The following is a 22,284-nucleotide window of genomic DNA, read 5'->3' on the forward strand; positions in this document are numbered from 1 at the left end:
CGGTGGGTCGCAGACCCGGGGTCCCTCAGAGGCAATTTTTTTTTCCATTTCAAGACGTGGTTCAGCCCCTGGCCAGGCTGGTGGTGAGGTTGTGATGGGGTTTTTCATTGTCTTGCTGGTTTTGGTGTTTGCACAGCTCTCCTGGTTAGCAAAACTGCATGTGCACCTTTTCCAGCAGGAATTTGACCTTTTCGGTTTGCAACTTTTGTAGAACTTAGGAGTTACTGAGGCAACTCAGAAATTGGGTGGATGCAGGCAACGCACCCAAGTTACTACATTAGGATCACAATATGGGACGATAATAAATGGTAGGCAAGAGGTAAATACAATGAAACTGTGAGAATAATTTCTAGGCTTCAATCATGATTTTTTATTATTATTTTTTGCCTACTGACAGTTTTTACCTCCCTGCTGCAACTTTTTCTGCCCAGGTAAGAGTTTGGGCAGAATTTCGAGCAAACCCAGTCCCACTGTTTGCAAGACTAAGCAAAAAAACCCCAACAAACCCAAGGAAAAAAAAAAAAAAGAAGTTACAAGAAAAATAATTCTCCTGCCAATACAAAGAGAATTGAAATCACAGTAGAGAGGGCCCCCGGGTAAGTCAGAAGTGAAACTTGTGAGCAGAGGGGATCATTCCCGACTGGGCTTTTCCAGTGAAATCCTGTGCTCACACCAGGTCTTTGTGTTGTGCTGATCAACCTCCTAGCTGGTTTTGTCATTAGTGTTTGTTACTAATTAGTATTTGGGAAGCACCTAGTGAATTCCCGGCGACTGGGAACCTGTGGGAAGGTGAGTGGTGAGAAATACCGTCAGCTGTTAATTGTCCCTGGTACTGCGGGGATGGGCACCAGCAAAGGGGGGGGTCACTGCACCCCTCCGTGGGGACTGGGGGAGCCCCCTGGTTTCACCTGAGATGGGGGGAGAGCATCCTCTCTGCAACTGCAATGCTCTCGGGGGGGCGGTCCTGGGGGTTTTTGACTGAGCACTCTGATCCTGTGGTACCATTGCCCCCAGTGATGGTGTTTGCTGGCTTAAGGTCTTCTTGACGTGTCTTCTGGGATGTTGGCCACGACCAAGAAGGGGATGTAGCCAGGGGCCCAGCCAAGCTTGGGTGATTCTGTATTCCCATATGGCATCCCTTCCGATTTCTTCTTAGGCTAAGCAACCATCTCCAGCAGATGTGCTCATGTGGGTGAGGTGGTTGCTCAATAAATCTCATCAATTTGGGTACGCTAAAACACGCTCCAGACATGGGGCAGCTGCATGGGGAGTGATGTCCCCCAGCCTCGAGCATCGGGATGCTCCATCTGCCCAACATGGGAGCACTGGGGACACGTTGTGTCCCTGCAGGTCACAGTCACCTTGGCACCTTCCCATGAGCCAGCCTGGGAAATCATGGTGTTAAAATACATCTTTCTAAAGCTTGGTTTGCCTAACGCATATGGCCGGGAGCGAGGAGTACCCTGCTGGCACACGCTGGAGGCGTTTCTGCGTGCTGCCTTTGAGCCCAAATGAGCTCATCGGTCTTCACACCCCTGGGTGGTCCATGGGTGTTTGGTACTACTGCATCTCGGATGTCCTGCTCCAGCAGCAGCAGTGTGGAGCATCACCAGTGCATGTCCCCACCAGGTTTGGGTTCCACCCATTGTCAGCATCTGTCATCCCCCTCGCCTGCTGGAAAGCTCATCCCTGCCTTGGCAGGAGCTGCACATGCTTCTGCGGCCAGCATGGGAGTCGCTGCCTTTTTCTTCTGATGACCTCAAGTCAAAAACACTCCCGCTGTTCTCCGAGGGTTCAAAAATCTCAGATATTATTTTTTTTTTTTTGCTGTCGGGTTTTCCCCCTTACCACAGGAAGAAGCACTGACCTCAGCCCATCCGCGCGCTGTTTTTTCCCCGCGGCCAGGCTACAGCTGAGTAAAAGGGCAAAATTCCCCCGGATGCTCATGAATAATTTTGACACTACTATTTTTTAAAGCTGCTGCTGGCATCTGTGACTCATGTCTTGGCAGTGTTGCCTCACGGTCAGGACGAGGGATGTTTGCAGACCCTGTGATGGGCATGGGAGGACGGGGGACCCTCGCTCCAGGGACTCTGGACTTCTCAGAGAAGATGCCTTGGGTAGAGCTCAGATTTCCTCCTTGCAGATATTTTTTATTATCATTATTATTATTATTATTTTGGTTGTTTCTTGAGGGGAACCTGCAGCTGAGGAAATAGGCAGCGCATTCCTCTGGCCCAAGGAACTTAGTCGTTCCCTGGTGGAAAATCCATCCCTTTTGGAGGCTGCTCTTGCGGATCTGCAAAAGGTGCAGACAGGGTGGGGCAGAGCAGCCTGGAGCAGCCCAGATTGTTTTCCTTTGTGCAGAGGATGCTCAGGCTCTGGGAAGCACCTGGGCACGGGACCTGCTCAGCTCCTGCATCAGCTGAGCATTGCTCCCTGTTCTTAATAAACTTTGGGGGACGTGGCTGAGCTGGGGGTGGCGGGGTGAGAAGGACAACATAGGGGTTTACGTAGGAGGTGCAGTGCCATGCAAAACCAGGGGGTTCCCTTAGCATCCGCTGCTTTGGCAGGAGGAAGCAAAGATCAAAAAAAAAAAGGGGGGGGGGGCACGACGACATGGGTGTGTTTATGGGTCCTTGTGCTCTGCAGATGTTTCAGTGTGATGCAGGGTTTTTTTGTTGCCTTTGCTATTTAATGAAAATTAAATAGGAAACTGCCAATGTCTTGCCCTTTGTGGGGAAAAAAAAAGGGGAAAAAAAAAAAAGGCACTTCCTGCATTTTCTGTTGCTCTGAAGTTAATAATAACAGACAGTGCAGGTAGGCAGGCCTGCAGTTATTTTTATGGCGCATTCCTTTGTGAGACCTGTTTTCAGTTGCTTCTCCCATTGCCAAATTTTAATTGTTTGGGGTGAAATTCTCTGCGCTGGGTGCTGCTGCCTTGTTTCTGAACTGTACGTGTGTTTTGTGTTTAACCGAAAATTGTTCAGCTGTCTTTGGGAAGGCGTTGGGGAAAGGAGGTGGTGGGTTTGGGTTGTGGGTTGCTTTTTTTTTCTTAAGTAAAACTAAAAACTGCCCTTTTATAAGGGATCTGGAGAGGAAAGCTGGCTTGTCCTGTCCTGGGAGAGGAGCTGGGGTGAGCAGCTTCTGCTCCTCCTGGGCAGAATTAGGGGCATCTCACCTCAGGAGAGCCAGGGTGAAGTTCAGCAGTAAATCATGGAGAGTGGCTGTGTACAAGTAAATAAATGGATTTAAAACCTTTTAGCCCCTGGGGAAGGCTCTGGCAGTGGCGGATGGGGGGGGTCTTGGCACCCCTGTCCCACAGTGGGCGTCACTCACGCTCATGGGAACAGATCTGAGCGTGGTGTATGTGGATGCAAATCGAAGTGATTTGAATAATTGTTTTTAATCATAATTTAAGTGATCAGGCAGAAAGCCCGTGCTTAATTCTTCTGAAAATCTCATTTAACATTTTTAGGGTTTTTAGGGGTTTTTGTGTGTGTTTTGCAGTAATTGTTAAAACGTTGGGTTTTTTTCTCAATATAGTGTAGCCCTTTCTATAAACATGGATTTCTCAGGTCAGTTATACATCTGCTTGGACTTCTAATTTTTGACACTTTATCCTGTTAGGAGATGTTTACTGATACATTTCTTATTTATCACATGATTTACTTTTCACTTACAACTTGAGTTGAGGAACATATGGCCAGAAACCACATTCTGCTTTCATGCATTTTAATTTAAAAGATATTTATTAGCATTAGTTAAACAAAACTACCTTAAACGTACCCGATACGTAGAAAAGCAGCTTTAGGGAATCATATTTTGCATTGTAAATTATTTTATGTGAGAGATTGTATGACTAATTATCCAACCTGTGTTTCAGAGCTCCGTGTCTGTCCTCCCCTGCTCGCCGACCGGCAGGCAGATGCAAACTCTGCTCCTCTGCTTTTTCAATCATAAATGAAGAAGTCACCAAATTAAATTACCTGGGTAAACTGGTGTGCAGGAGATTTCGCTTTGCCCTTCCCAAAGACGCTCCTTTGTTGAAAGCTGCTCTGACCCATTTCGGCACGTTCTGGTTGCTGGCAGTTAAATGGTGATTTCCAGCAGTTCACCGCTTTGATTTCCTTACAATATTTGTACTTTTTAAATACCGTTTTTTAGAATTCAAATGTTATATTTTAAGTGGATTAATAGCGTGGCCTGCAAAAGGCAGCATCCCTTCACATTTGATTCCAAATGGGCTTACTGCAAAATAAAAGGAAAAAAAGCTTATTTCAGCCCAATTTTTAAAAATAGGTCTTCCCAAATTTTCAAAATAGGTAGGTAAAAATCTGCCGGTTTTTTCCCTGTGCCAAAGGTGAGCCCCAAGCAAGGCAGAGAGGAGGGTGTCACCATTCAGGTGGGTGGTGGGCTGGAGCCCCCCCGAGGGGTGATGTGCCTGTGGACCTGCGGGTGTTCTTTGGGCAGCACAGTGGGTGCTGCCACCCAGCCCCGCGCTGGGGGCGCCTCCACCGATGGGAGCCCGTAGGTCTGTGGCGTGGAGGTTATTTTTGAGATTTGTGCTGTGCTTGCTGAGGGTTGGAGCTGCCGACCAGGGTTCAGAGCACTGTGCTGCGTCGCCCTGCCTATCGCCCTGCTGAGGGGCATCCATGCTGCACCTAGGCCAACTTCCATAAACTTTGCTGGTGTATCTCCTTTTTTTATTAAGCTTGTAATCATGTTTATTTGGCCAAGTTTGAGGAGAAAACGGTGGTACTGCTTTATTATGCTTTTTCACCTTCGCATGCTGTGTGTGATTAGAGGAAATTACCTTCCTGCGCCTTGGCTGGCCACGCTGCAGCGCAGGTGCCGGTGACTGACGACTGAATCATCCTGCAGCCCCAGGATGGCCCGGGGGTCAGCATGCTTGGTGCTGCACAAGGGCTGGAAAGAGTTTGTAAGCAGGGCAAATTACTGGCACAGAAAAATTTCCAGTTAATTGCATGTTTGGAAGCTGGAGCAGTGTGTGAAGGTGTCTCCCGGTGGCACCTTTGGGGAGAGTGGGCTTATTTAAGCATCCAGAAATCAGCTAGATCTGATTTTTTTCAGACTTGACTTGCTGTTTAAGTCTAGTGGATCCAAGCTAACAGTCAGCTGTGGACTTGTGGCAGCCCAGAAATACCCGTGCCAGTTCTGCCCGTGTCCATACGTGGGTTTTGGTTCCCCCACGGGAGGTGCCAAGGAGATGCCTCCTCTCCAAGAGCATCTTGGCTGCGTGAAACCATCTAGATTGAGAGCTCTCACCTCTGGTGGTTCCTTTTTTTTTGGTCTTTTTTTCTTTTAAAATAAACAAACTCCCTAGCACTGGTGGGGTCACACCATTACACCGCCCTGTCTGTGCTCTTTGTGCATGTCTTGCCCTCTGTACTGGTATGTGCTGTGTCCGGAGAGAGGAGAGTCCGTGAATTGCTCGTGGAAAGAGGTCAAAAAGCAAAAAAAGACATTTTTAAGAAAAAAAAAAAAAAGAGAGAGAGAAAAGGGAAATCAGGCAGGGCAGACACACAGAGAATGAGGAAGGTAAGAAAACCCAGAATTAAATAATAAAATTGCGTATTGGCCCCAGAAGGTGCCGTGCAGTTGGTCAGTGATGGTTGGGAATCGCAGCGGCTGCAGTCACCGCGTCAGTTATTTCCAGGAATTCATTCACTCAACTCCAAATACAGATACGAAAAGGAACGTAAAATGAATTACATGCATGATCCTTCACAGAGTAATACTTGCGTTAGGTTGGGCGGTAAATCACACCGGAGGCACCAGCTAACACTTGTGTATAACCAGGAATAAAATACGGCGTCGGGACATTGATACGCTTTGTGTTGGGAGCACGATCCCTGCACAACGTGTTCTCAAAATGAATTTTACGTAAAGAAATTCTTGATTACATGGAGGATGAATAACTTTGCAATCTGAGAGAGTTTTCCAGTTGGCTACGTGCTTCCCAAACCGAAGTATTTTCAATTTTGGTAACATTTCGGTAACACTTGGTGTTACGGCTGGACGCAGGTGATGTGACGGTGGAGCCAAGGTTGTGCCTTTAGCTTTGGTGTCTGTATTTTGTGGCTTTCAGGAGCACTTGTCCAGGCGACCTTTATGCTCAGCGGGTGTTTTTCATGTGGAATTATATTGCAGGAGCCTGGGCAATTTCTGGGGAGCATGGCTTGCAGGGCGGCTGGCGAGGTTGGGATGTGCAGAAAGCCCTGTCAATGGATGGGAATTGTAGCGTGCTCCATCTCTAGGGGATTTTGGATTGCGCCGATGCCCCAGCACCCCACAGGGTTTGTGCCCTGGCTGTATGTTAAGCCTCCCTTTTCCCTATTTTTTTTAATTTTTTTTTTTTTTTGGTTGCACATACAGATCTAATCTTCTAGAAAATGCCCCGAAGGCTTGAGCAATCTACCAGTTGCAGGAACCCATAAAGCCTTTTTTTTTTTTTCCCCCATTGTGTAAGCATGACAAATCATTAATTTTTGATTGATTGCTTTGAATTATGGGTGCTCTGACATCCTTTCTGTAGCTGAACAGCTGTATAACAAATGAACATATCAGTGCTCACAAAAGATTGGAGATCTAACAGAAGCAATTACATTGTCAGCTCCTCCCTTCTGGCTTTTCCCAGGCAATGGAGGGAGGAAATTTTTTAACAGAAATTCCTCAAGTGGCTAACAATAATAATAATAATAATTTAAAAAATACCTTTTTGTAATTGAGTTAGATTTTTATCTCTTCATTTCCAGTGGATTTCTTAAACCTTCAGAAGCCAGGATGTGTTTCTGCTTTGTGTAACTTGGAGAATCCCTTTGAAGAAAATTTCACATGAAGAATTAAAAAAATAAAATCAAATTGCAATTTTTGGTTGCTATTCCTTTAAGATTTCAGAATTGCACCAGTGCACTAAATGTGACCTCCATAACTTTTAAATTAAGAATTTATGCTGGCTTGAAATTTATGAAATATTTCAGCATGAAAGAAAGCCTTTTTCCCTCAGGAAAATTGAGCAATAAATCACAGCACTCTCGATTTACTGCCCTACAGCCAGCCAAAGATAGGATTTTTTTCCTTCCCCCCTTCATTCTGAAAAAAAAAAAAAAAAAAAAAAAAAAAGTAATCATATAAGACAGCTTAGCTGCTATCCTCCCACTCTCTAGAATTTTTAATTTCAGCTGTTTCTGCTTGGATTTATTTCCAATATTCCTGCTCAGCTTTTCAATTTCCTCAGTTATTAAATTTTAATTCAGTGCATTAGCATTTAAATTAAAAAAGGGTTTATTTTATCGAAATCGTTGGCTAGCCCCCATCCTGCTGCACATGAATTGCCTGTTTCTGCCATTTGCACAAAATGTGAAATGCAGCTAATATCTTTTAACTTGTATTTGCACAAATTCAGAAATAAAATTTCTGGGTTTGGAATAATATTGTCTTTCCAAAGAAGCCCCTCATCAGCGAGCCGGGGGAAGGAGGCGAAAAGGAGGAGACACTGGTTACTCCTTGCTCAGCCCTTTCTAGGGGCCCAGAGGGTCTCAATTAGGAAATTCATCATTAATGAAGGGAGGTGCGCCGGACCTGCCCCTCTAATTCAGGAGTGGGGCCATCTCCACTCGGACAGAGCATTGGATTTGGCGATACCTGCCTTATTTCCCTCCTGCAGATTGCTTATTTTTGCATAGGAGGGATAGTTCCTTGAAACTTGGGTAAAGCGCAATAAGTAACTGCATGGGAGCAGCCGGGAGGACCGACTGGGGACCTTGCCTCCGTGGTGGGACCGTGTGCGAAACCCGTCCTGGGCTTCTGCAGAGCTGGGTTTGGTGCACGCCGTGTCCTGCCGGTGCTGGGCGCGGGGCGGGTGCGTAGCTCGGAATGGAAAAACCCCAGGTATTTTGGGTGCAGTGTGCTAGCAGGAAGAGTTTGGCGGGCAGTCTTGCCTTTCTTAACCTAAACAGCCTTTTATTTTTTTGATGTCTTTTGTCCCCTTAGGCCAACGAGAGCAACAGCAGTGGGCGGAGGAGCTCTTCCAGCAGGTAGGTAGATGGTTTCTGTGCTGGGTGGGATGTGGTGGGCAGATGGGGCTCTGCTGGGATGTGGCACTCCATCTCGGGGATGGGTGACAAAGTGTGACCGCATGAGAGGGGTGAGCTGGGAGATCTTACAGCACAGCATCCATACGCCCACTTTTGGATTTTGCTAAAAGGAGGGATGCGGGAAGGATCGTTACAGGCTTGGGGGCTGCAGGAAGGCACGGTTTGCATGTGGTAAGGGGTGGTACAGCTGAGCCCCCCCAGCCCCCTGCTCATGCTGGGGTGCAGACACCGGGGTGAGGCTCTTGGATGGAGACCTTGGGCCATGCTGTGGTGGTTGGGTGCTGCTCTCACGCAGGAGGAGAGGAGGGGTGTCCACCACCCAAGCCCCCTCTGATCCTGCTGAGGAATGTCTTCGCCGCTCCCACCCAGGTGGGTGCAGGACCTGTCAGGTCCCACCTTGGGGACTCTGGTTTGCTGCCACCCCGGTGTGTGTGATGGCGAGCAGGGCGCCCGGGCGTGTGGCATGTCCCCAGCCGGCATGTTGCAGCAGCCTTGCGCGGTGTGGGACGGAGGCGTGCAAGCCCAGCACAAAGGAGAGGGATGTGCTGAGGTTGGGGCTGCCCTGTACTTTAGCCTTTCTACCTCCTGCTGATGCTGTAGGCTGGCTGGGCTTGCTGGGATGCACTCAAGGATGTGCTTCTTGGTCCCTCTCCATCTCTTGTCCAGTGGAGTCATTCTGGAGCTGTGAAAGCATGGGGGAAGGGGCAGCTTTCCTTCCTTGGCCAGACACACGTTCTCTCCAGCTGGGTGTCCTCTGATGTGCCAGGCAGCGCTGGGGAGGTGGTGGGAGCCGAGAGCAACACGTGGCTTTGGTGACAGTAGGGTTTACCTGGTCTTGTGCACACTGGAAGCTGATTCCTGGATGTCTGCCATCCACAAGCAAAGTGGCAAACTCACCTCCCAGGTTTAAAAGGTTTTGTGGAAAAAATAGGTGGAGGTGTAGGAGATTAGAAATGCCAGAGTGGAAACAGGAGCGATGCTGAAGGTGCACCGGGGAGGGGAGTATGTGGCCTGGGAAGGGGAACAGGCTGCAGCAGAGCATGGAGACATCCATGACAGCTGGAGAAGATGATGGGAAAGTGAGGAAGGTGCCATCACATGGTGGGACAATGCACAGCTTGTTGGGGGAACTGCCGAGCACCTGAGGTGTGTTTGTGGGTTCCGTCAGCGCGAATGGGTGGTGGCGGACAGCAGAAAACCAGAGCCAGTTTGGCTGCTGTGGGAAAAAGCCAGCAGGTATGGAGGGCTGCAGCCCGTCCTGGCATCATCTCCGTCAGCATCACCTGCCCCTTCCTCAGCAAGGGGCGCAGCAACGAGGGCAGCCCCCAAATGCCAGTGTGACCCAGACAGTGGAGCTGTGATGGTGTGGCAGTAGCATCACGCATCGGCGTGACCGGTGCGGAACAAGGCCACCATCGGTGTGCCCAGCCAAGGTTTGCTGGTCACTCTGCAGGGCTCAGCACTGTTCCCCTGCCTGGGGCAGGTCACCGGTGCTGCGTGGAGCCAACCCCGGTGGGACACGAGGCTCTTCTGCAGGCACCCACAGCCCTTGGCAGCGAAGCAGGGAGCACCAGCGCTCCCCTCAGCACTGCCCTCCTGCTCCGCAGCGGGAGCTGCCCTCCACGGCCTCCCCTCTGCACTGCCAGTGATACCGTCTCTCTACTAGCTGTGTGCCAGAGCATCCTCCTGTTCCCTCTGGAGACTTGAAGGCACTGCTGAAGTTTTATCCCTCAGCTGAAATCATCCTTCCATGTTAAAATGTCTGTTCTTCTGATCTCCAAAACACTGAGATGTGGGTCCCCCCCACACCTCCCGCTGCTGGACACGCACCGAGTGCTCCCTGCCACGACAGCCCTGGTCCCTGCCTGGTGCCCCGGCTGCTCCGCTGCTCGGCATTTCAGGATGAAACACCCTCGTTACCAGCAGCTTTTTGGTGCGGTGACGCTGCCCGGCACAGAACGCCTTGGGTGCCTGCTGGATTGGGCTCGGCAGCGGGGAGCAGCACCAGCATCGGGTATCGTATGTGGAGGAGGGCTGCTCTGCTCCCAGCATTGGGGTGGCTCATCAGTGTGGTCCAGCGGTGCTCGCTCCTGGGATGCTGGGAATTAGCGTGGATGAAGCACTGGAAGGAAAACTGGGTGTAGGCTGAAGAGCGAGGGAAAAGAGCCAGGCATCGCTTCCTTCCCCTAAATTCTTTGTGTTGACTTTCCACTCAGTTTTGTAGCTCTCGCCCGAGGGTTTTGCAGAGCAGGTGGGTGGGTGCATTTGCCATGTGGGAAGTGACCCTTCAGGGTGTCCCCTATGGGCATCCTCCCTTCCCGGCTGTGCGGGAGGTGCCCTCGGGGCCCAGCACCTGAGCATCCTCCTGTGGGGGACCGATGGCCTTCCCAAAGGTGGGTCCCTGAGCTCCCACCGGCCCCGCAGAACTTCCTCCCGTTACCACCGTTACTTTCTACATGCACAGAGAAGGAGTGCAAGGCTGGCCGTCACTTTTTTCTTTTAGAGAAGTAGAAACAAAATCCCCTTCAGCATCTACCTGACTGAACAAAAGATGGTCAAAAAAAGGAAAATTGCCAAGTCTGGTTTAAAATAAAATAAAAGAAAAAATGAATATGTCAAGAAAGCTCTTTATTAGCGACGAAGGTTGAAATGGGGCTTTGATGAAATCCGTCGGGTCTTTAGCAGCTGGAGGTACAAGGCAGATGTTTTTTAAAGTTGTTGCTGCTTGAAACTCTTAACTACTTGCAAACTATTGAGGACAGTTTTAACGATTAATTTATATGAGAAAAAATATAAGCAAAATAAGGTTGCCAGGACAACTTTCTCTTTCTGCAACTTTTTTTTTCCTTTTTTTTTTTTTTTTTTTGACTATAGCACGCTTGATCTTAACATGGTGACTGTAGACTTGGGTTGATCCTATTTTTATTTATTTATTGTATTGAATTGACTTTATTCTGTTTCAAGTAAACATTTAAAGCTCTGAAGGCGCAGGATTTTTATGATCTTCTCACCCCCACAGCTCTGACTGGGCCTGTCTGCTGCTTTTGAAATAACACGGTTCAGCGTGTGCAGCTGTTTGCAGCTAAGAATTGGTGGTAGCAGAAAGCGCTTACTACTCGCCTCCCTTATTAACTTGTGTGTGGTTCCCCTACCTCACTGAATGCTTATTAATGGGGGGGGTAAAGTGAAGAGAATTATTAGGAGCATAGAAAAAAACCTTCCTTTAAGGGAGCTAGAAGAGAGATGGCTGTTTGCCTTGGAGAAGATGACAACTAAGAGACAACGTGACAAAGCTGTGCATGTTTCTGAACGCTCCGGAGAAGGTAGATCAGAGGCTTCTTTCTTCCTTTTGCAAGGAAAAAAGAGCAGTTGACAAAATTAAAAGGCAGCAAATTAAAAGCCAATAAAAGCCAGGATTTTTTTCTTGCAGTGATGGGCAGTTAGCTGGTGGAGCGTGTTGCCAAGAGCTGGGGCTCGAGCGGGGCTCGGAGGGGGCTCAGGTGAAAGATGGCATCCGTAGGTGCCGTGGGCTCTGGGGGACGAGGCATGTTGCCTGGGGATCAGTTATCTTGCTGGTGCCTACTGGAAAGTTTGTTGAAGCTTCTTCTAGAGCCACTTCTGCACGTGGTGGACCAGGTTCGGTGTGAGTCTGGGTGAGAGTTCTGGGGGGCTTGGAGGGACCAGAGGGCGGTGTGGGAACAGCGCTGGGAGCTGCGGACCTCCGGGGAATCATTGGGAGTCTCCATAACGCTATTGTAAAACTAACTGCTTACCAATAATTAATGTCAGCATTCAGATGGTGGGCTCTGGATCTTGACAAGGAATAATTGAAAAACCAAATGTGCAATTATGTCTGACAAGCAGCGTGTGCTTTTCTTGGTCACCAGAGCCTTGTGTAGTCATGTGTTAGACACGGTTTTATATAATTATTATTGTTTATATGGTGGGTGTCAGAGGAAGGAAGAATTTTAGTTTCAAGTCCTCTGTTGGCTATTTATTTTAAAATCATTAGATTTGTTTTCAGACTTAACTACACTTAATGTGCGAGACTCCTGCTGAATAAATCAGACCCTGATATAGGAGCTGCATCTGTTTGCGGAGGGAACGGAGCCAGCTGGAAGCTCAGCCCCCGTCTGCACCAGGGCTGTCACCAGCCAGGGAACCCGCTCACAGCACAGATGTAGCTGTGCAGAAAAGCATGCTGTGCTCCGAACGGAGCGAAAATCCCAGACCTTCTGGGGTTAGGAGCTCACTGTGAGGGCACGGGTGGCTCCCGGCATTATTGCAGCATTAACAGCACCGTGGTAGAGGTCCTGAAAGGGGTGGGAAGGTCTCTTGGGGCTGGAGGTGCAGCAGAAGGGCTCCGTGGTGCTGGCCTGGAGGGAGCTCAAGTGCTATGCAGGCAGGAAGGTTTCCAGCGGGTGCTCTAGGCTGGCGCGTGGAGCTCTGCTAGCTCTGGCACGGTGCAGTTTCCCCCCGGTACGCCAGACCGAGCTGTGCTGCTCAGGTAGTCTGGTCCTTTCGGTCTCTTGTCTTAGGAGATGTGACTTTCCAGCTGGAGCAGAAGGTAATGAGAAGTGGTTGCACTACTCTGCTTCTTCTCAGTTCGCCCTTCAGCCTCGCTGGTGGCATCTTTCCCTCTCCTCGCCACGTTGCTTGCTCTGTCCCTGCAGACACGTTGTCCCTAGCACTCCTGTCACCCAGGGGAGGGTCTGCCCTGGGATGGCACTAGCTCTGCGGGCTCCTTTTCCAGCCGTCCATCCTCACCAGGTCCCCCGCGTTTGGGGAAGACAACCTCTGTGTGTGCCCCAGCTGAAAGCTGTGGTCCTCCCAACTTCAGGAGAGGGCTCCATGGGCTGAGCATTTCCAAGAAGCAAAATTATTTCAATTGTTTTCTCTTTCTTTAAAAGGCCACCTGTGGGATTTTCAGTCCCAGAGCGTGAAGAGCTTCAGACTCATCCTGCATCAGAGAGACAGAGAAAACTATTAATCATTAGGCGAGGTATTTAATAAGCCCTGGTGCTCTCTGAAGGGTTCTCACCAGCCATCTTCAAAAAGAACCAAACAAACCAGCCAGCTGAAGCCCCCCCCAAGCCCCCTCTGGCCAATTTAAAGAAGCAGGTAGTTCAGTTCTGTACTGCGACCAGCGCAGCAGCTGTGGGAAACCAGGCAGGTTTCCTTGAAAGACGAAAGTCAGACGGGTGTACCCATACGGAGAGGCAGTGGCACTCGGACACATCCCATGGACAGGTACATTTTCTGTGTAACCCGCACCAGTTTGCCAAACGCCAGAGCTTCGGAGGGCTTCGGTTGGTGTGAGGTGGGTAAACGTTCCTTTGTGGAGCTCTAAGTACCAAGATGCCGTAGCTATCGGGTCTTCAGCAAAGCAGAGTTACCAGGAAATTGTTTTCCTTGGGTCACCCCCTCTCCTGGGCAGCTTGGGGTTGTTCTGATAATGGCGTAGAGCCTCACAGCTTGTTTACGTTAAATGCATGTCTATCTCCAGCAGCAGGACATCTGCCACCTCATTTGTATCGCTCTCCAGCTGGGGAGTTTTCCCAGTCCCAAGGTCCTGGCTCCTTTTCTGTCTCTCTTTTTCCCCTTGCTCATTTGATCCCATTCATCTTGTGGTGGTGCCGTGCCACGCTGCCGCCGGCGCGTCGGTGGCATGGGCCGGCACAGGCTGCCTGTGGCCGTGCTGGGGGACCTGTGGACATTTGCAGGCAGTTGTCACCCCCTCAGTCAATTTTCAGTCAAGCAACATAGAGCTTTCACCGATATAAATAAACCCTTAATCTATTCTCTTTGTTTTTCCCTGAATTTCTTTGTCTCTGTTGACATTTCCACGCTTGAAATTTTAAAGATGCTGGCAGCTATTCTATTATCAGCTTTAAATTTAGTTTTTAACCTGCATCAGTTGTATGTTGCGTTTTTTATCTGACTGAATTCTTTTGCTTTTGGCAAACAGTGCGCGTTTGTTTTTTGTTGGATAAGCCAAATTTTTTTTATATTTGGTTAGACTTTCCTCTTCAAACCATCCTCAAGATATTCCTAATAAGGACTGGAGGGAATTTGTTTTGCTAATATCTTAGGAATTCTTCGTGGCTCTTGACTATTGTTCTGGTTTGTATTTTAATGTTTAATTTTTAGAGGAGAGGCAGCCTGATTTGGTCCTGTAATTTACCTTTTCTGAAGGATTTGGAGCTGCCGAGCATCCCTTGAGGAACAAACACACAATTAAATTCTTCTTATGCTTACTGAAGCAGTGTTTGTTGTCGGGAAGGGTTGTGTGTTTTAGCAGACCAAGATAGTTGGAAAAATTAAGTACGCTACGTTGTTTGTTTTCCCTGGATTTTAGCACTGACACCACCCCGCACTATACCACCAACTATTGCATTAGTTATTTTGGGGTTTTTGAAAGCTGTGGCTTCTGGTTTTAGGAGGTGGCTGCCCTTAGAGGCAGGTAGTGATCCTACTTGAGGCATCTCTCTTCTAAAAAGCATTTAGGCCCTTCTAAATTTATGAACTCCATAATAATACTGGTATTTATTGAGCACATTTTTTCCAGGAAAACCTAAATGGCAGTTACTGTTACACTTCTGCCTGCAGAAGGATGTGGTCTCATACTCTGATTTCAGTTTATTTTGGGGGCAGAAAGCAGAAAACCTAAGTGTCCCAGATAAGGACAGGGTGTTGGGCTGCTTCCCTTGCCTCAGGTTGTTTTTTTTTTGCATGCCCAATTAGTGTGATGTCCTCAAGTCTTGATAGCTTAATTTATAGCATGAGCCTCATGGCCTTTGAGAGTTGCACGTTCATCCTGGTTAGCTTCAGTTTATTCTGGTCAGTTGGTAAGTGATCAGTGTGTTCAAGAAAGTCATGTATGGCAAAGAGTGGATGCACCAGCCTTGTGAAGAAACCCAGCCAACCACCCAAGGGTCCAGCCTGTAGGACCACAGACAAAAGCAGTATAGAAGTTTGAAGCAACACTTGCAATGTAGCAGTAGCCTTGAAGTCCTTAAGTCATGAGGTTCACAAGAGCGTGTTGCACATGGAAGATGCCCTGAAGCTCCGACCAGCATTTTCTTTTTTCCTGTTCTTTAGCAAGTTTTCACTTCTCTACCACTGATGGAGGAAGACATTCCCATTCCCTAAAACAACTTCAGAAGATGAGTGAACAGGTTTTTCTTACAACACTTGTCCGCAGAGGTTAAACCCACACTTTGAGAATACGCAATGGCATCTTAGAAGGTGGTGATTGTGAAGAGAACTGAAATCTCCTGGTGGAACATGAGTGACTGTGAACTCCTTGTACAGCTCTGTGACCAAGATTGGGGCTTCAGACACGTGCTGCCACCACGTGTGTTATTACGAGTGCTGGTGGCACACTTTGTCCTGCTCCGGTATCCGCGCTTTGAAATGCAGACAGGTTCCCAAATGTTCATGGAATGAGTAAGGAATTAGAAGGCATATTTTAGTGTGTGTACAGTATACATTGAAAAAGTGTGTTTGCTTTGCTTCGTTCAAGAGGCGGCACAAGAGGTTGTTCTCTCCTGTGGAAGGGGCATTCCCAGTAGCAGGATCTCTTTTCCAGCAAAGAATGGCCAGAGGCAGCAATCCACACTGGAAGTAGAGTGCCTGTTTTTGAAAAGGATTACTCCGAGGAGGGATACAGAAATGTGATGGTTACTCCAGCACTTTACACATCAAAATCAAGACATTCTCTCTAGAAGAGGTGCTGGCTGGAGCTGCAGATGCAGCTCTGACGGAGGAGCAGCTCCACGAGCTGTGGCACGGGGTGGGGGTTGGATCTGGAGGTTGGTCTCTTTGGCTTTCAGGTCTGCGAGGGAATATCTGAAAGCCGAAGCAGGAGGCATGAAGTCTTCATGAGTAAAGTGCTCAGCTGTAACATGGGAAAAATAGCTCCAGATTTTTCTCTTTTAACCCTGAATTTGAAAGTGCTTTTTTTTTTTTTTTTTTTTGCCTAGTAATGTCTGCAAAAGAGATGTCCCTGATTAAGACACCAGGCTGTTCCTCTGCTTCTTGACCCGCTTTCCCTCCCTCCTCCTGGTGTAAGGCAGGGCTGGGCTGCCCCAGGGAGCAAGTAAGAACTGTGGGGAGGGGAGGGGATGGGAAGGCCACCACAACTAAGTTACCAGACAAGCAGATTTTCAATTTACAGCTTTCTTTTTCTGTCTCGGCTTCCATCATCTCCATGTAAAACAGGAGCCCATTCATATCTGGTCTGTCCCTTCTTTCCCATAGCTCCAGTCGTGGCAGGAACTTTCTGGTTCTTTTAAAACCGTAGCAGACATCTGTAAATTGAGCCCAGTTTCAGCTTTGCCCATTTTTTGCTTCCTTTCCTTTCTGACAGCTGAGGCCTTATGATTTGGCATGGGATGAGCCAACTGCACATGGGTTTCAAGAAGATGAGTTGTAACGTTGTACTGATGATATTGTCCTGGTGGGCTCTGCAAAGTATGTTCCTTCAGGTGCCCACTACACAGTCCTCGGTACTGTGCTCTTCTGAACTTCTTTGGTCCTGCAGACCAGAGGAGCGTACCAGGGATGGTACAAGAGTGCTTCAGCAGCATAAATGGGCACGCAGCATGCTGTGCCAGGGGGGAGTTGGGTATCACCATCATTAGTATCATCGAGGCATCAGTGATGTGTCTTTGGTTCTTCCAGATTGAGTGGTGTCCAGCAAAAAACTGAAGATGCTCCACGTTTGCTGCCGGGGCAGAAGAGTTTTGTTTGTAGGTGTTGATTCAGAGCGGTATGTCCTCCTCCATGTTTGCTTCCTTTTCCTCTCCTTTTGAGGAGAAAATACACAGGAGCTGACGTTGAAGACTCGTTCTCCACTGATCTCACTTTGCTCCTCCCCAAAAGCTCAGCAGGATGTGTGCTATAAAAATAGCCTCATTAGAAGCCATCTGAGTACATATGCAATCACAGATCACTCAAAAGGGAGCACAGAGCATGCATGTTTCTGTTGCTGTCTTCAGAGAATTACATGACAAATTATTCCTAGCTGGAAGAAATGTCCCTTTATAATTGGTTTTTTTTCTCATTCTTTCATAAGGGAGGAGTGTGTGTTTTTTAAGTAGCTTTTAGTCACTTTCATTATTTATGAGAATGCTACTCCAGATCAGAAAAAGCAAACTGCAAATGCGAGTTTCTTCTGGCTGCAGCAACTGACGGGCCCCATTTGCTTTCAGTCATTGCCGGTTCCGCTTATCACAGCCAGAAAGAAATGTTCTCCAAAGATGAAAATGGCACCCTACTGCAGCTCTCCAGTTTGCACCCCCTTCTCCTCCTCTCCTTGCACAGGAGACCAGCTGGAAGGGGGCCACTGCCTTCATGGGTGGCGTGTTCCTCTGCAGAGGAGCCCGGTGTGGGCGCTCGGCCGTTCCCTTCCTGTCTTCCATCTGGAAGAGCTCCTTGCATTGCCCTTGCATTGATGCTGGTGAGGCATCGTCAGGGCTACTCCGCTTTATAATCGAAATTGTGCTTCTGGCAGGGTCATTTGTCCATATTATCTTGCTGCATCATCCGTCTGTGCTCAAGCCTTGGGCAATTGATGAACTATCGTGGGTGCAGGACCAAGGGAGAGTTGTACCTAAATGGGCCCAGGAACCCATTTTTCCCCCTTACCTTTCCAGTTCCCCATGATGAGTCTTCATCAAGGCCTCCTTAAATCTCTTCTGCCTTCACATGCTTGTGTTTGACATGAAAGTGGCTGTAACGTCATCGGAAGATGAAAGTCTGATGATCAAAGCGGGCAGCGATGTTGAAATGAGCATTGTGAGATGGCAGAGCTGGTAATACAGTAATTGGCTATGTGGCCTACTTAGTCGGAGGAGTGATACATGCAAGTGCAATGTTTGTTTGCCTCTTTAATGTTTAAAATCCATAGAGCCTTATTCTGGAAAGTGAAACAGTACCACACCTGCAGGAGCATCCAGGCACACCATGGAGTGGCGGTGTGAGCGGTGTGTGTGATCCCAAGGGTTCTGCCTCATCTCCTGGGCAAGGAAGAGCTTCTTGGATTGTGAAGCCCCACAATTTAGTAAAGGCAAGACACAAAACAGTAAAGAAGGGTGGTATTCCCCAGGAAAGCTCAAAGGCATGGAGAAGTTAGATGCACTCTGTGGAAGGAGGGAGGGTTGAAGCCAGATGTGCCTGGGCACTCTGCTAATCTCTGGTCTGATTTCTCTGAGTTGTTTTTGTCCTGTATTGGAGAATGTCCTCTTCCCATGGAACATCACGCGTTGGATGTTAAACACAGGTTGGACCTGCAGAGGGGACTGCAGCTGATCCCTGGAAGGGCACTTGAAAACTGTAAAATTGCGTTGTTTCATGCAGAAAAGCGGTGGCATGGGCCGGGGACCATGTTCAGAGCCACCATGAGAGGGATGGCTGCAGGTACCCGGGACTGGGAGCTGACTCGTGGTAGGTTCTCCCTTAGTTCATGTGCACTGCTGTCTCCACCAAGTGGAGGCTGTGACCACATCTCCGGTACCAGTGTGTGACCCAGCAGTGCCCCGCAGGAATTCAGGTGTTGGCTGATCCCTGTGTTAGCACAATGTGAGCTCTGTGCCTCGAGTGCTCGGAGACGTGGTCACCTCCTGGTTTGTGTTGGGGAGTGCTTTTCCAGGTCCGAGTACTGATATTTGACTTAGCTGATGTCCCAGAAGCTGCATAGTCCCCTTCCCTCTGTGTGTCCCTGCCCCAAACCAGTAAGACTTGCTTCCAGCCTTGGGATCTGCAGAACTGAAAATTCATTCCTGTTCTTACTCGTCTTTTGGACGCCTTTCTGGCAGTTGTGTATCAGCTCCGGCGGTGCTGCGAGAGGAATGGCAGAACCAGGTCTGGATACGATGGCACTGGGGCCTGATTTCTTCTCTCCACCAGGCAGCATGTTCTCTGTAACTGGGGCTCTCAGGGAATTTCTGGAGAAGAAATACATTCTGGATTTGCTGCTGTTTTATCCTCATCTTTAATTGGAGGCTCTCTGTGCTGCTAGGAAGCAGGGGAGGCAAAATTTGGTACAACACCAAACAACTGCAGCCTCATGGGCTTGCAAAGGATGCAACATCCAAGGACCAAAGAGCTGGTAAAGAAATTACGCTTTTTACTGGGTCATCTCTCTTGGGTCAGCAGGTGTTCCCTCCTGGTTTGATGCCATCCTTGATGGAGACTGGTCAGTGCTGTCTTCAAGTGCAACCTGGTTCTGCTGTGGCTGTGCATGTACCCCTCTCCACCCTGTCTGAAGTTCTCTGGTGTCAGGAATTTCTTTCCCGTTCTGCTTCATGATGCTCATAGTGTTTCCCAGCCAAACCAGGATGCTTCAAACCCTCCTGTCCCATGAGGATTGTTCCTTCAGCCTGCCTTCCCCTGGCACCCTGGGGAGAGTTATACCTAGGTCAGCACAGCCTCATCTCAGCAAATTGTGTAACTGAGCTTCAGACACAAGAAGCCTGGATGGATCCTAGTTTTGTGCTAGCCACAGGAGCACTCAGTGGGTTTCACGTGGGACCAGAAGAAACTGATGCTAGTTCTTGCTGGGAGAGCTGTCTTCCATCATTGCCACCGCCTTCTTCGCTCCAAAGCTCTGCAGCCCCCAGCAGAGGCACCGAGTGAGCGTTTTGAAGGCTCAGACATGCTCCCAGGGGTTTCAGTGCTGTTCCGTTGGGGCCATCTGCAGCAGCAGCTCTTCGTCAGCCTTGCACCTCCCGGCCTGGAAGGGGACCCATCTTCACACTTGGGGAGCTTGATTGCAGTCCAAGCAGAACGAGCTGGACAGCGGACAGCTGCCATGTGGGTGATGATCCCCGTGATGTTGTGCTGTTGGGGACTGCTCGGTCACTGCTAGCAAGAGGCCAATAAGAGTCGATCCCATGGCCTGTCAGGATCTGGTTTTGTGGTCTTCAGACAAGTTCTTCTGTGTAGTCTGTCCACCAGACCATTGGAGGCTGTAAGGGTGGAGGGTGAAGAAGATGTTCTCCATGTGCAGGGAGGGTGGAAGGGGTCCGTTGCCTTCACCTGCTGTTATCAGCAGCTGGTGATGCTCCTCGTGCATCATGTGAAGCAGTCAGAGAGTTATGGTCCCCTGTGTAGCACATCCAGAGGAGACGGAGGGCTGGGACTGTGTTGCTCTGATTATGTTTATTTTAAGGTATTCTGCAAAGCCATAGTGTTCCTCTGGACATTGAGCTGGAGGGAGTTTCCCGCTGAAGTTCGGCTGAAGCTTAACATCAGCCAGTGGCTAGAAAATCTCTGTGAGATACTAAATAATAAGAGCAATGTGAGAACACAGCTCTTTCTTAGGTAAAACAGCAGCAGCCATGAAGAAGGTAGCTAAAACTGCTCTCAGGTGGCATGGGACTGATTCCAGCCTGGTGCAGGTCAACAGCAAAGCTTGCATTCCAGGATGGTGATTCTTGCATTTCGGCTTGCACAGCCCAGACGCTGGGGCCCTCGGTGCTGTGAAACAAGATCTAGCTCATGCAATAAAATGCCGGCACCTCAGGGTGTCAGCAGAGAATGTGTCCTGGGGCTGCCGTGGCAGGAGGGCATGAGCTGGTGCGACAAGGGGATGCCGCCTCAGACGCAAGTATCAGCCCTTCTCATATGTATACATGTGTATATACCTGTGTGTCGGTATACAAACACATGGGTTTACATAGATGTATTTTTATAGGTACGTATCATCTGAAAAAATAAGCTGGATGCTGGTAATTTTTTCCTTTTTCCCCACCTTGGAGCTCTTTCCCTGGGATGTGAGTGGGACGCGGGTCTGTGCAGATCTCCCTGCTGGGTTGCCGTGGTGGCTGACCTTGCGTGCGATGCCGGGGGGCTCGATGGGGAGTGTTGTGGGTTCCCCTCCCTGACACACGTGGTGGGTAGTCTGTACCCGTTCTGTGACCTGGGTATACCTGCTGGCTGCTGCCTTCCTCTCTCCTAGAAAGCGTCCAAAGACAGAGAAGTCTCTGTCTGTCATAAAATTGTTCTAAGGTTGTTGTAATAATCCAGGTGTGCTGTGTTTTTTTATAGTTTTGCTGTTTGTTTTTTTTTTCCTGAGAGGCTTCTTTCAGGGCTTCTGTACTATGAAGTCATGCAGAAGACAGTTGCTAAAATACGTGGGGCTGGTGTCCTTCTGTACAGCAAGTACCTGCTCAGGCTTGTAACATATGGGGCAATATCAGAGGAATAGTATTGCTGTCAATTAATATTTGCAGGTTTAGGTGCCACCCAGGAGCAGACGGCCCAGCTGGTAAGTTACTTTCTTGGCAGAGGTGGATCCAGAAAGTCATTGTGTGTGAAGAGCAAAGTTTTTGAGGGTCCATTGCTCTGATCTAATAATTTATATATTCCTGCAGCTTCAGGCCACCAGTCAGGCCAGTGCCCATCTGTACTGAGCTCTGTAACCCAGGGCCAGCCAGATACGGATACTCTGGGTTTGAAGACTTGGAGGGATTTGTTCTCCCTGAGCACATCCTTTGGAACATGGATGTTCCAGTGGACCACCATCCGTGCTAGTATTTTATGCCTCATTTCAACTGGTTCCAGCTTCCAGCGATAAGCTCGTACTCTGCTCTTCCCTGCCAAATTAAGGAAAGACAGTATTTTCTCCCCATGAAGACGATAATAGGCTGCAATCAAATCATCTCTGTCTTCCTTTTGGCATGAGAAACGGATTGAGGTTGTTCGGTCTTGCAAAGTCATAAAGCATGTTTTTCCCAGTCCTGAACCATTTTGTTGCCTCTTTTTCGAGCCTTTTTTTTTTTTTTGAGTCTCCAGCTTTTCTAATCACCTTTTAAAAATGAAGGTGCTCAATCTGTCTTCAGCATGCTGGGAATGGCTTCACCACAGCTTCATACAGGGAAAAAATTACCTCCTTGTTTGATCTCAGGCACGTGTATCCCAAAATTGCATTGGTCCTTTGGGTCAGAGTGTGGCTCTGTGTGGCTGCAGCGTGACCTGCCTGCTGGCATCATGGCTGAGCGCCGTGGGTGCATCCACGTTCCTGGATGTGTCTGACTATATGCAACTGCTCCTCTTGGGCAGAGCCAGCGTATGAAGTGATGGATCCACTGGTGCTGGTGTCCCTTTCATAGTCGTTGCTCTCCACCCCTTCATGGGTCACCCATACTTTTTGTCAACT

At 48.8% G+C, this 22,284-nt stretch overlaps 1 protein-coding gene across 4 annotated transcripts in view; it reads left to right on the top strand.

Annotated features, from left to right (window-relative positions):
• The window catches only part of ZNF618 (zinc finger protein 618), a 162,226-nt gene that overhangs the window by 58,563 nt on the left and 81,379 nt on the right, over positions 1 to 22,284 (top strand). For all 4 annotated transcript variants that reach the window (XM_055802836.1, XM_055802945.1, XM_055802879.1 and 1 more), the window contains exon 2: positions 8,017 to 8,060. In XM_055802836.1, the coding sequence (XP_055658811.1) occupies positions 8,017 to 8,060 (44 nt within the window). The remainder of the gene's footprint in view (positions 1 to 8,016; positions 8,061 to 22,284) is intronic.

This window comes from Falco peregrinus, chromosome 1 (assembly GCF_023634155.1).
Source record: "Falco peregrinus isolate bFalPer1 chromosome 1, bFalPer1.pri, whole genome shotgun sequence".
Lineage (NCBI taxonomy): Eukaryota > Metazoa > Chordata > Aves > Falconiformes > Falconidae > Falco > Falco peregrinus.